General features: G+C 42.1%; 1 protein-coding gene across 7 annotated transcripts in view; it reads left to right on the top strand.

Annotated features, from left to right (window-relative positions):
- The window catches only part of GUCY2C (guanylate cyclase 2C), a 118,844-nt gene that overhangs the window by 12,436 nt on the left and 93,208 nt on the right, over window positions 1-13,200 (top strand). For 3 of the 7 annotated variants that reach the window (XR_007921053.2, XR_011379003.1, XM_051850282.2), the window contains exon 1: window positions 5,794-6,407. Coding sequence is in view for 1 of the 7 variants with exons in the window: in XM_051850282.2 (XP_051706242.1) it covers window positions 6,191-6,407 (217 nt within the window). In the remaining 6 variants the exon portion in view is untranslated. Of the gene's footprint in view, window positions 1-981; window positions 1,161-1,581; window positions 1,857-5,790; window positions 6,408-13,200 lie in introns of those variants that run through there. The other 4 variants (XM_051850284.2, XM_070049419.1, XM_051850285.2 and 1 more) reach the window with 3 other exon arrangements.

The raw sequence follows: 13,200 nt of genomic DNA, 5'->3' as shown, positions 1-13,200 counted from the left end.
GATCATAATGAAAGGACTAAGAGTCAAAGGGAGCACATAAACAAGTCTAGTACCTGCTAACACTAACCGATAGAATAAATAAAGGGGAGAGTGATCCAACATGGGAAGTGAGATACTCAGCAGACTCATAGAATGGCAGATGTCCTAAATAGCACTCTGGCCTCAGAATCAGCCCTAATGGCATTCGGATCTGGCTGAAAAGCCCATGAGAGTATTTCAGGCATGGAAAGCCAAGACACTCTGGCAAAAAGATCTCTATGAGTGAGATCCCAGTGGAAAGAACAGGTCTTCAAAGAAGGAGGTACCTTTCTCTGAAGGGAGGAGAGAACCTCCACTTTGACTATGACCTTGTCTAAACAAGATAAGAGTCGGAGAACTCAGAGGGCTTCCATAGCCTTGGAAACTCATGACTGGAGCATAGGGAGATTACTGATGCCATAGACAGGAGTGTCAATTGGTAAAGTCAACAACAGGAATCACTGTGCACTTACTCCTCATGTAGGATCTCTGTCCTTAATGTGCTGTGCATTGAGATTTAGTGCTATAACGAGTACTCAAACAATATATTTCACTTTGTGTTTCTATGTGGGTGCAAACTGTTGAAATTTTACTTAATGCATACTAAACTGATCTTCTGTAAAAAAAAAAAAAAAAAAGAAAGAAATTATCAATTCCCAACTTGACTCTCACTGGGATTAAACATGACAATAGGTCTGATCTGATTTCATCATCATTTTAAAAAAATCATCTATTATTTTTCACTTTATGTTTCTGTGTGGGAGCAAACTGTTGAAATCCTTACTTAATGTATACTAAGCTGATCTTCTGTATATTAAGAGAATCGAAAATGAATCTTGATGTGAATGGAAGGGGAGAGGGAGTGGGAAAGGGGAGGGTTGTGGGTGGGAGGGACAGTATGGGGGGGAAGCCATTGTAATCCATAAATCGTACTTTGGAAATTTACATTCATTAAATAAAAGTTAAAAAAAAAAAAGATCTACTTATTCACTTGACAGAGTTACACAGAAAAAGAAGAAGAGGCAGAGAGAGAGAGAGAGAGGTCTTCCAACCACTGGTTCACTCCCCAGATGGCTGCAACAACTGGAGCTGCGCCGATCCGAAGCCAGGAGCCAGGAGCTTCTTCTGGGTCTCCCACGCAGGTGCAGGGGCCCAAAGTCTTGAGCCATCTTCTACTGCTTTCCCAGGCCATAGCAGAGAGCTGGATCAGAAGTGGAGCAGCTAGGACTTGAACCAGCACCCAGGAGGTGGCCTTTAACCGCTATGTCACAGAGCCAGCCCCAGAGTGGTACATTTTAGTCATATCAATGGGTGTAAATTATATTTTTATTATCAGTAATTTTATGAAACACCCATGTTAACTGGATACTTTCACTGCAAAGAATGATTTCCAGTTTAGCAAATTGTATTTTATATATTAAGTTTATATATTCTTCTCTTCAAGAAATTAAACTTTCTTCTCTACCTTTCTCCATAAAAATTGGTTTCCCATTCTGCCAACAGGTTACTGAATTTTCTCTTGATGTTTAGCTCACTTTAGCTACCGCTTATTTGTCATTTCAGGTTCAAAACCATGTTGAGGGGAAACATCCACCCAGCCTGGCCTCCATGATCCTTTGGTACTCCTGACAGAGCAACAGATGGATCTTTAGTGAATGACTTTGATAAAGGCCCTGTATTCAAATCTGGAAAGGGATTGAACCCTGGTGCATGATGGATGTGGGTTCCACAGGGACTGTGGATGTTGTGTCCATCACCAACTGATGTCCTGAGCAGACGAATGCAGCTGTGGTTCTGATTGGATGCTCTCCTGCTCAGATCAGCAAGACAAACTCCAAGTAAGGACTGAAACATTGAGCTTAGATACCATCAAATGAATAACTCATGAAGTTTTCCTATCACTTTATGCCCATCCACCAGTTCTCATCTCTACTTACAGTTTGAAGAATTAAGTCTAGGCAATTTTCTTGACATTTCTGTTATCTGGATATACAGAAATATACCATTCTCAAATGAACATTTAATGTATTCATTAAGTTGGTCTTTCAGTTTGCTAAAATGGAACTCTTCCTTGCAGTAAAAGTATCAAGTTAATATGGGTATTTAATAAAATTAACTGGTAATTTGAAATAGTCAATCTAGTCAAAAATTACCCAAGTAGTTTGTACCATGCTATTAATTTCAACATGTTTTCTAATTAGAAAATAAATATGTAGTGCCAGCTTTAGATGTAAGCTACATATAACAATTCAGTGTACTCAGTTTTATCAACCATAATGTTAACTTTTCACATATTATGACCTCTAACAATATAAGGAATATAGACTTGGCTGTTGGGGCCATTTGGGGAGTAACCCAGTTGACGAGAGATCTGTCTCTCAGTTTCTTCCTCTGTCACTCTGCCTTTTAAGTAAATAAATCTTTAAAAATAAAAATAAGGGGCCAGTGTTGTATCATAGCAGGTAAAGCTACCACTTACAACGCTGGCATCCTGCATGAGCACCAGTTTATGTCCCAGCTGCTTCACTTCTGATCCAGTTTCCTGCTGATGTACTTGGGAAAAGTAGCAGAAGATGACCCATGTGTTTGGATCACTGCCACACATGTGGGAAACCCAGAAGCCCCTAGCTCCTGAATTCAGCCTGGCCCAACCTTGATCATTGCAGCCATCTGGGGAGTGAACCAGTGGATGGAAGATCTCTGCCTCTCTGTCGCTCACTCTTTCTCTGTAACACTTTCAGATAAATACATTTTTTAAATTACACAAAAAATAAATAAATAAAAGCATAGCACAGGAACTGGCATTGTGGCTCAGCAGGTTTAGCCCTACTTGTGACGCTGGCATCCCATATCAGTGCCAGTTCAAGTCCCCAATGCTCCACTTCTGATCCAGATCCCTGCTAATGCTCCTGGGAAGGCAGTAGATGATGGCCCAAGGACATGGGTCCCTGCCACCTGTGTGGGAGACCAGGATGGAGCTCCAGGCTGGCCCACCCCATTTGGGGCCATTTGAGTAGTGAAACAGCAGATGGAAGATTTCTCTCTCTCTCTCTCTCTCTCTCTCTCTCTCTCTCTCTTTCTCCTTCTCTCTCTGATGCTGTTTCAAATAAATAAATCTTTCTAAAAAGTAAATTAATACAGTCATGTACGGTACATAATATATCAATTATAATAATGACTGTTACTGGTTTGTATATTTATTATATGACACTTCTTATTGCTATTTTTCTGCATGATGCTTTTTTTAAAAAAAAGTTTATTTATATTTATTTGGAAGACAGAGTGACAGAGGGAGAGACAGACAGAGATCTTCCATCCACGGTTCACTCCTCAAATGGCTCCAACAGCCTAGATTAGACCATGCCAAAGCCAGCAGCCTGTACTTCATCCTTGTCTCCCACAGGCAGTGCAAGGGCTCTAGTACTTGGGCCATCCTCTGCTGCCTTCTGAGGGAGGTGGATCAGAAGTGGAACAGCCAGGACTGAAACCAGCACTCTGATAAGGGATTCCAGCCTCAGAAGCAGCAGCTTGACCTGCTGTGCCACCAACACCAGTCCCAAAAGTACTCCTTCTACTTACTTTTTTTAGAAATTAGCTATTAAACAACCTCAGGCAGATCCTCCAGAAGATATGCCAGAATAAAGCATTATTATGATAGGGCACCAGAATTCCATGTGCATTATCACCTCTGAAAGCTTTCCAGTAAGGCACAATGTAGAAGTGAAAGACAGTGATATTGATGAAGCTGACCCCGTGACGACCTGGGCTAATGTGTGTTTATGTCCCTGCTTTTACAAAAATGTTTTAAAAGTAAGAAAAAAAATTAATGGAAAAAATTTATTGAGTAATGATATGAAAGAAACAATTTTTACTGTTGTACAGTGTGTTTGTACTTTGAGCTAAGCTGTTTCAAGAGTCAGAAAATTAGACGAATTTAAAACTTTACAAGGTTAAAAAAGTTACAGTAAGCAGCAATTAATTTATTGTTGAAAAAAGAAAAAATGTGTTTTAGAATTTAGTGTAGCCTGAGTGTAGTGTTTATGGAGTCTACAGTGGTGGCCAAGAATGTGCTAGGTCTTCACTTTCATTCACCTGTCACTCACTGGCCCACTCAGAGAAACTTCCATTTTTGTAGGCTCCATTTGTGGGGAGTGCCCTAGGGAGAAGTAGTATTTTTTTTATCTTTTATGCCCTATTTTCGTTATGCCTTTTCTATATTTAGATATTCAGATACTTAGGATTATGTTACAGTCACCCATAGGATTCAGTACAGTACATGCTCTACAGGTTTGTAGCTTAGGAGCAATGGGCTCCATATAGTGTAGGTGTATAGTAGGCTATGCCACCTAGGTTACATTAGTAATATTCTATGATGTTCGCATTGCAACAAAATCGCCTAATCTTGCATCTCAGATTCATTTCCAGTTGTTAAGTGGCAGCTGTCTAACAATCCCTGCTTCAGCCCTTTCTGAGAACATAGGAACACTGTTAAAAATGGGGGCTTGGGAAGGAGGGAAAAGAAGACATCACTCAAGGCTGGAATAGGGTTTCTCTTGGAATAGGGGAGGGGGAGGGGGGAGAATGCAGGATAGTAGTACACCAAGGAAAGAAGCAAGCCTGTTAGCTCAGTGAGCAGCTTTACCATTTACCCAGCTGAGCTTATCAGGAGTTGCCCTTGATTATTCCCTCTCAATAATGTTCTAAGTCCAATCAAATATTGTGTGCCATTCATTTTATCTTTTAGATGTCTCTGGAACCCATCAGCATTCATCTAGACCTTACTGGAACTCTTAACTCACACAAACAGACACACACAAAAACCCCTGGTGAGGTTCCTGCTCCCAGCCTGCCTATCTCTGGAACATTCCTTCCATGGCAGCATAAGTAGTCTTTTTATGTTTTTTTTTTTTAGGTTTATTTATTTTTTTGAAAGTTAAGTTAGAGAGGGGGAAACACAGAAAGATCTTTCATCTTTTCATCTCCACATGGCCACGAAGGCCAGCACTGGGCCAGGCTAAAGCTAGAAGCCAGGAGCTTCATCCAACCCAAGCATTTGGGCCATCTGCTGCTTTTCCCAGGCCATTAGCAGGGAGGTGGATCAGAAGTGGACCAGTCAGGACATGAACCAGTGCCTATATGGAATGTTGGCATCTCAGGTAGTGGCTTTACCAATTGTACCACCTAGCCCCATAAGTGGTCTTTTCAAAATTCAACTGATCACATCCCTTTCTTGGCTCAGTGGGCAAAACCCCAAGTCCTTAATAGCCTTCAGGAAACTCCAAGGCCTGTCCTTGCCTACCGCTAGCTCTCTGCACTCCAGCCATGCTTGTGTGCATGCCATACCCCTCTACCTCTGGCTCTTGACACAAACTACCTCCCGGTACATTGTGCCCTTCCTTTCTTTCTGTTAATTTAATACTCATTTATCCTTCAGGGCTTGGCTTAAAGGACAATGTCTCAGGGAAGCTTCCTCGACTTTGTAGAATAGGTTATGTCAATCTGTCATGTGTGCCCATAGCCTTCTGCACTTTTTTCATTGTTGAATTTAGTTATTTGTAGTTACTTGTTTTATGTTTGGCTTCCCCATTAGTATGCATTTTCCATGAGGACATTGACGCATGTATGTCCTGTACGGCTATATCTCCAGTATCTTGACAATGCCCAATGCATAGTCAAGTCTCAATAAATAGGTGCTGAGTGGGCAACTGAAAAGCTGAGTGACTTTTCCTAGGTAGGGATTCTATTTCCATGCGCAGGTAAAACCCAAGTGTTTGTGCTTTTGTAAGCCTTTTGACCTTTATTTTCCATTTCACAAAACGTGTTATGTGTATAATATACTGTCCCCTTCCTCTTTTCCCTCTTCCCAGTGATGTGTCACAAATTGATGTGTTTTTATTGGGTGAGGCCCAGGTAATCTCCCTGTTTATAGCTCTGACCTTTCTATGCTCAAACACACAAAGTGAACTTTGGTTTATCTCTGACCATAATGTAACTGCTAATTGCTGGCAGGCAGGCTGTATTGCACAGCCACGTGACCAGTGGGGCATGACCAGAAAGGAGCAGGGAAAGAGTAGACGGAGGGACTTGGTTAGAAGCTGTCCAGCTGCAGTCCCTGCCTCCCTAGACGCCCACAGCAGAGCACAAGAAGTATGGTTTTGAGGTGAGCGTGGTCATGAAGACACTGCTGTTGGGCCTGGTTTTGTGGTCACTGCTCTTCCAGCTCGGTCTGATGTTCTGGGCTACTCAAGTGAGTCAGAAGTGCCACAGTGGCAACTATGAAATCAGTGTCCTGATGATGAACAACTCAGCTTTCCCAGAGTCCCTGGACAACTTGAAGGAAGCAGTGATTGAGGGCATGGACATAGTGAGGCAGCGTCTGCATGAAGCTGGTAAGAACATGGTCAAAGACTCTCTCTCTGCTGTTGTCTTCCCTAGGGACAGGGGTCCCTAAGCCCAACCTTCTCTATGATCTATCTCAGAGCTCTCTTCTGTTTCAAGGCAGTAGATCCTCAGAGAAATGGATTTGAACGCTACTATTTTGTACTCCCAATCCACCCTGTTCTGGAAATGTAAAGTATTCTCAGCAGTAAAATACCCTAGTTAAAACTGGGTTTATTGCCTGGTTCCTGGACAACATCATATTTCCTTCCACAGCTGCTCAGAGGCAAGAATTGGTCTGGACCTGAGATTTCACAGGGTTGCCAGCCAAGATGAATTAAGAGAGTACAATGCATACAGGCACTGAGTCTTTCTCTGAGCTTTCCATCCAGGGAAAGACATTTTTCTATTGGCCTGTTCCCTCTTTATGTCTCTGGAGGCTGTCCTTGTCAAATATGGTCAACTAGGCCAGCGCCGCGGCTCAATAGGCTTATCCTCCGCCTGTGGCACCGGCACCCCAGGTTCTAGTCCTGGTCGGGGCGCCGGTTCTGTCCCAGTTGCTCCTCTTCCAGTCCAGCTCTCTGCTGTGGCCCGGGAAGGCAGTGGAGGATGGCCCAAGTGCTTGGGCCCTGCACTTGCATGGGAGACCAGGAGAAAGCACCTGGCTCCTGGCTTCGGATCGGTGCAGCGTGCTGGCTGCAGTGCACCAGCTGTAGTGGCCATTTGGGGGGTGAACCAACGGAAAAAAGGAAGACCTTTCTCTCTGTCTCTCTCTCACTGTCCACTCTGCCTGTCCAAAAAAAAAATATGGATGGTCAACTATAATAATTTTGCAATCAAATCCATTGTTGGAGCTCCTCATTGTGTCTTTTAATTTTAAACTTGGTAACATTGCATAACATATGAGGGGTCTTCAAAAAGTTCATGAAAATGTATATTATGAAAACTTATGCATGGATTTAAAAAACTTTTTGTATCAAAATAAACATCTTTTAATTCCATTTCAAGAAATTTTTGAAAAAGAAAAGAAGTTATGTCTGATAATTTGTGGTCACCTGGATGTTTCCAGTCTCTTTTCACCTGTTTCTTAGTCTCCTGGATGTAAGAATATGGTGGGTGAGCTGGCATACAATTTTGAATCCTTCTGGTTCACTTTACATTATTCTACTATCCCTGGGAATAAATATTGCCCAAATTACCTAATAATTCGATATTCTGGAATATTTCTAATAGTTGTTTCTACTAGAATTTTTTTTGCCATGATTCTGTTTATAACACTACAGCAAATGTTTTCATGTATATAGTTTTTCTCCATTGCCTGAGACTAAATTGTTAGGAAGAGAATAGCTGAGTATTCAATCTACCTTAATTAAGGATGGTTTTCAAAATGACTTAATTTTCTCTATTGAAAATCCTGTGGAAATAAGAATAACAGATCAATAACTTAGTTCTGTGCATAAACAAGATCTCCAATTATCTCTGAAACTAAATTCAGATAAGAGGAAGTAGATCTTGGGGCCGGCGCTGTGGCACAGTGGGTTAACACCCTGGCCTGAAGCGCCGGCATCCCATATGGGCGCCGGTTTGAGTCCTGGCTGCTCCTCTTTCATCCAGCTCTCTGCTATGGTCTGGGAAAGCAGTAGAAGATGGCCCAAGTCCTTGGGCCACTGCACCCACGTGGGAGACCAGGAGGAAGCTCCTGGCTCCTGGCTTCGGATTAGCTCGGCTCCAGCTGTTGCGGCCATCTGGGGAGTGAACTAGTGGATGGAAGACCTCTCTCTCTGTCTCTACCTCTCTCTGTAATACTGTCTTTCAAATAAATAAAATAAATCTTTAAAAAAAAAAAAGGAAGTAGATCTGGTCTGGAGCTATGTCAGTGTTAGTGGAAAGAATGCTGAATTTGAAGTCTGTGGGCCTGGATTGAGGTCATTGTCCCAAATGTTTCTCTCCTTGGCACCCTGGGTAAGTTGGATTCCTTGAGTGTCAGTTTCCTTATTTATGAGTACCTGTCTTGTGTTAGGTAAGTTCTAGGTACTTTACTTACATGATCTATCTAGTCATCACAACTCTCTGTAGTTGGCATGCTTGACATTGACTTCAAAGTAGAACTTTAATAAGATTGCCAAGCTATTATAAGTTGTCTGTTTGAAATGAGATTCAAATCTTTATGTGCCTGATTCTAGAAAGCATATCATAGAGCCAGCATTGTGGTATAACAGGTAAAGCTGCCTCCTGTTATGTTGGCATCCCACATGGGCACTGGTTTGTGCCCTGGCTGATCCACTTCCCATCCAGTTCCCTGCTAATGGCCTGGAAAAAGCATCGGAGGTTGGTCTAAATATTGGGCTCCTGCCACCCACATAAGAAACCTGGAATAAGTTCCTGGCTTCAGCCTGGCTCAGCCCTGGCCACTGTAGCCATATGGGGAATGAACCAGCGTGTGGAAGATCCATATTCTCTCTCTCTCTGTCTCTCTTTCTCTGACCTTCAAATAAATAAATCATTTTAAAATATATTCCACTGTAAGAATTATTTAAAAGCTTTATTTATTTGAAAGGAAGAGTAGCAGACAGAGGGAAAAACAGAGATTGATCTTCCATCCACTGGTTCACTCCCCAAATGGCTGCAACAGATCTGGGCCCGGCTGGAGAACACACTGTCTAGCATAGTCCATAAATAGTGTAATGTGTTGTTTTACATCTTAGTCTCTAAATTCATGCAACTGGAATTTGAATTCCTGCTCTGTCATTTATTGGTCGAGTGACACTGGCAGAGTTATCATTTCTAAATTTCACTCATCTCACTTGTAAAATGACTTATTGTGAGGTTATTGAATAGATTAATAAGTGGAGAGTTCTATGGAGATGGGAGAATAAACAGTGATGCCCAGATTTTTCAACTTGGTAAAATAATTGGTGGGATGAGTTTTCATGCATAGTAAACACTATGAGAGAAAAGTTTTGAAGAGAAAGATTTTTCATGTTATAAACAGATTGAGGATTATATTTTGAGAAAAATTCTAAGCATGTCTCAGGGCTACATTGAAGACAATTAAGAATTCAAATTTGGGTTTTGTCCCAAAGACAGTAGCCAATATGTTTTTTTAGGACACAAGAAAGCTTTGTGTGTCTTGAAGAAACAACAAAATTTGGTGAAAAACTGTGGAAAGAAAAAAAGATTCCTTCAACTTTAGAATATGGCCTCTGTGAGAATGTGAGATCTATGACTGAATGCATGGTCTATACCCTGAGAGTGCCCCCATGTGCTGAGGGTCCTTCCACCAGACCGCAGCAAGTAGACCTCAGCTTCATGTTGTCCAACTCATCCTCAAAGCCTTTGACAGGAAATAGGGTTCTGATAGCACCCTATTCTCAGCAGTTTCCCACCCATCTTCCCAGGATGTTACTGAGTTATTACAGTGGGGAAGGGGGTGCAGGCAGGAGGATGAGGACGCAAAGCAGCACCTGGAGGAAACACTTTCAAAGCTAAACTTTGGCTTGAAATTACCTCCTTGACTGGAAAATGTTCAGTGTTCTCTTGAGAAATCACTTGGGATTGGGAGAGATAAAAGAGAAAATAGTCTCCCCACTAAATTTAAAAATATGTTTAACTGGGGCCGGCGCTGTGGCGCAGCAGGTTAAGGCCCTGGCCTGAGGTGCCAGCATCCCATATGGACACTGGTTCGAGACCCGGTCACTCCACTTCCCATCCAGCTCTCTGCTATGGCCTGGGAAAGCAGTGGAGGATGGACCAGATCCTTGGGCCCCTGAACCCATATGGGAAACCCTGAGGAAGCTCCTGGCTCCTGGCTTTCGATCGGCTCAGTTCCGGCCGTTGCAGTCAATTGGGGAGTGAACCAGCGGATGGAGGACAGACTCTCTCTCTCTCTCTTTCTCTGCCTCTCCTCTGTGTAACTCTGACTTTCAAATAAATAAATAAATCTTTAAAAAATGTATAACCATAAAATATAGAGAGATAGCATATTACAATGTGGTCCACAAAAGTGGCTCTCAAACCTTGTTGTGTCAAGACCTCTTTTCACTCTGAAAAATTATTGATGGCCTGAAGATTTTTGTTTATTGGTTATAAACATACATATTTATTGTGTTAAAATTTAAACAGAAATATTTAAGCACTTTTTTTTTTGAGATTTAGAAGTATTTAGTAGAATCAAGGACCTCCAGCTGGAATGGCATGAAGGGGGGCTTCCAAGGGAGGAAAGAACCCAAAAGGTTCCATAGCTTTCAGGGTTTTTAAGTACAATTTGGAAGGAAAAAAAAAACTTGACAGATTGGTGTTCAGTTACCAGGTGGGGACAAAAACCCATCAAAAGGCCTGATTTACAATTCTCCATCCTGTCTGGCCTGCGAAGGGGAGTGGATAACTTTTTTTCACAATAAGTTGTGAGCTCAGGAAGAACTCCCTTGCTACTCTCACGGTAAATTTGGAGATTCAGAAGGAAGAAGGGCAGCCTGTTTGTTCTTTCTAAAAATAATGTTTTGGGAAAGGAAGCAAATATTTTACACCCTAAATTCCTTTGGAACCCCTGACTACCTATTAACCCATCTGACTCCTCACATTCCCACCTCCTGAAGATTGAAACCCTAACTTCTGTTGGGGGAACTGGGCGATGATTGCTCTGGCTGCTTCGTGCTACAAAGGGGCATCTTTGGGAAGGGGAGTCAAGACAGGGTTCCAGCAGGAGAAGGCTTCTCAGCAGGAGGTGGCTTCTCCAGGGGGATGCAGTGCCAGCTTTCAGAAACTGCTTCCGTGGGAGGTTTCATGCATTGCCACCTAGAATTCTGCTTTTTTTAAGTCTAGAGAAAATGAAAATGACAAACAGTTTAAACTCACAAGGTCTAGAATCACAGGATCTAAAATGGAGGACACAGTCATTATTAGATGCCCTAAGAAAGGAGTCTAAACCATGAGCAAATTTTTTTTTCATTGAGAAGCAAATAGAAATTGACAGAAAGGGCTTGAGAATAATCAGGTGGGCTTTAAAGTTTTGCCAGTTATGAGGCTCAGACTTACTTGTTTACAATGGGGTACATCATAAGGGAGGTACTCTTTTGACTTCTATTACCTAGCTGGCCTGAGAGGAGAGCTGGCTTGAAGAGAATGTAGGTGGCAGTTCTGCCTGCAATGTTGCTGACCCTACTTGGCCATCCCCTGGACAGCAGTGGTTACTTTGGAAGCTGGGCCAAGTAAAGAGCTTTTCAGCTTAGAGGCTTAGAGCAAACAAGGTCTGTGGCTCTGACCTGGAGCCCTTCAACTCCAGGGCAGGTCCATTTCCAGTGACTCAACTCTTGGCTAGCATAGCTGTCAGGGCTCTTCATAAGCTGACTTCTGCTGAAGCCCTGGCTTTCCACATTGAAAACCAATGTGGTGGACTGGCCTGTTGGGTCTCTTTGATGGCAGATCACTGTGTAAAGCAGCCATTAATTGGCCTACTGCCTGTCTTTACATTGCTTTTGTAGCCCAGCTTCCTCCTCCACCTGTTTTTTTTTTTTTTTTTTTTTTTTTTTTTTTTTTTTTTTTTTGTTAAAGCAGACCAGAGGAAACCTTTAAGAGAATGCAAGTCAAGGGGGTGCTCCGACCCTAATCATTGGTGGCCTGAACTAGAAATCTGTAGTCACAGGCATGTTCTGATAGTGGTTTGTCTTTGAGGTAGACAATGCGCATGAGGAAAGCTATGTCCAAAATGATGACCACCTTATTTATTAAATTTTAAGTCATTAGTAAAAATCTTTCCCTTTGGTTTTAAAAAAGGGAGGCTTTGCCTATTTACTGTGCCTATGGCAAAGTAATCTAGCTGTGGAATCATAATTTAAGCTCTCATTGTGTTAAATATTTTCTTATTAATGCATTTTAAAAATAAACACTATACCTGTGAACATAATACATTACCTTTATTAAAGAAAATCTGCATTTCTCAATGCAAAAAAAGATAGAGTGAGAAGAATGGAGTTGTTTACACTTTTGAAAATGTCTTAATTTAATGTCATGAAGAAGGTTGCACTCTTATTTTGACCTCTGCATTCAATCTGTTGCAATAATTTTTGTCGTGTAGTCTCTGGGAAGGTATTATATGCTCATGAGAGAAGGAGAGTGGAAAAAGTAAAGAAAGTCTTAATATAATCATGAAATAGCCTTGACGTTGTCAACCTCCGAAAGGAATTCAGGATCCCTCAGTGGCTCATACTTTGAGAACAGCTATTCAATAGCATATCAAGGGGGGCGGTGCTGTGGTGTTGTGAGTAAAGCTGCTGCCTGCAGTGCCAGCATCCCATAAGGGTGCTAGTTTGAGGCCCGGCTGCTCCACTTCCAATCCAGCTCCCTTCTATGGCCTGAGAGAGCAGTAGAAGATTGCCCAAGTCCTTGGACCCCTGCACCTGCGTGGAAAAGGGGGGAAAAAACTCCTGGTTCCTGGCTTCCAGTTGGCCCAACACCAGCCGTTGCGGCCATCTGGAGAGTGAACCAGTGGATGAAAGACTTCTCTCTCTCTCTCTGCTTCTGCCTCTGTATCTCTGTAACTCTGCCTTTCAAGTAAATAAATAAATGTTAAGAAAAATAGTATATCAAGCCCTAGAATCATACTGCTCAGGTGTGAATCTCAGTTCCACACTTGCCAGCTGTGTGACTTAATAAGTTAATCTACCTGTCTAGATTTCCATCATCTCATTTGTTCTTAAAGGATCTATCTATCTATCTATCTATCTATTTATTTGAAAGGCAGAGCTACAGAGAGGCAGGGGCAGAGGCAGAGAGTCAGTCTTCCATTTGCTGGTTCACTCACCAAAT

The sequence above is a fragment of the Oryctolagus cuniculus genome, chromosome 9 (genome assembly GCF_964237555.1).
Source record: "Oryctolagus cuniculus chromosome 9, mOryCun1.1, whole genome shotgun sequence".
Classification (NCBI taxonomy): Eukaryota; Metazoa; Chordata; class Mammalia; order Lagomorpha; family Leporidae; genus Oryctolagus; species Oryctolagus cuniculus.
This window is presented reverse-complemented; position numbering and strand designations above follow the sequence as displayed.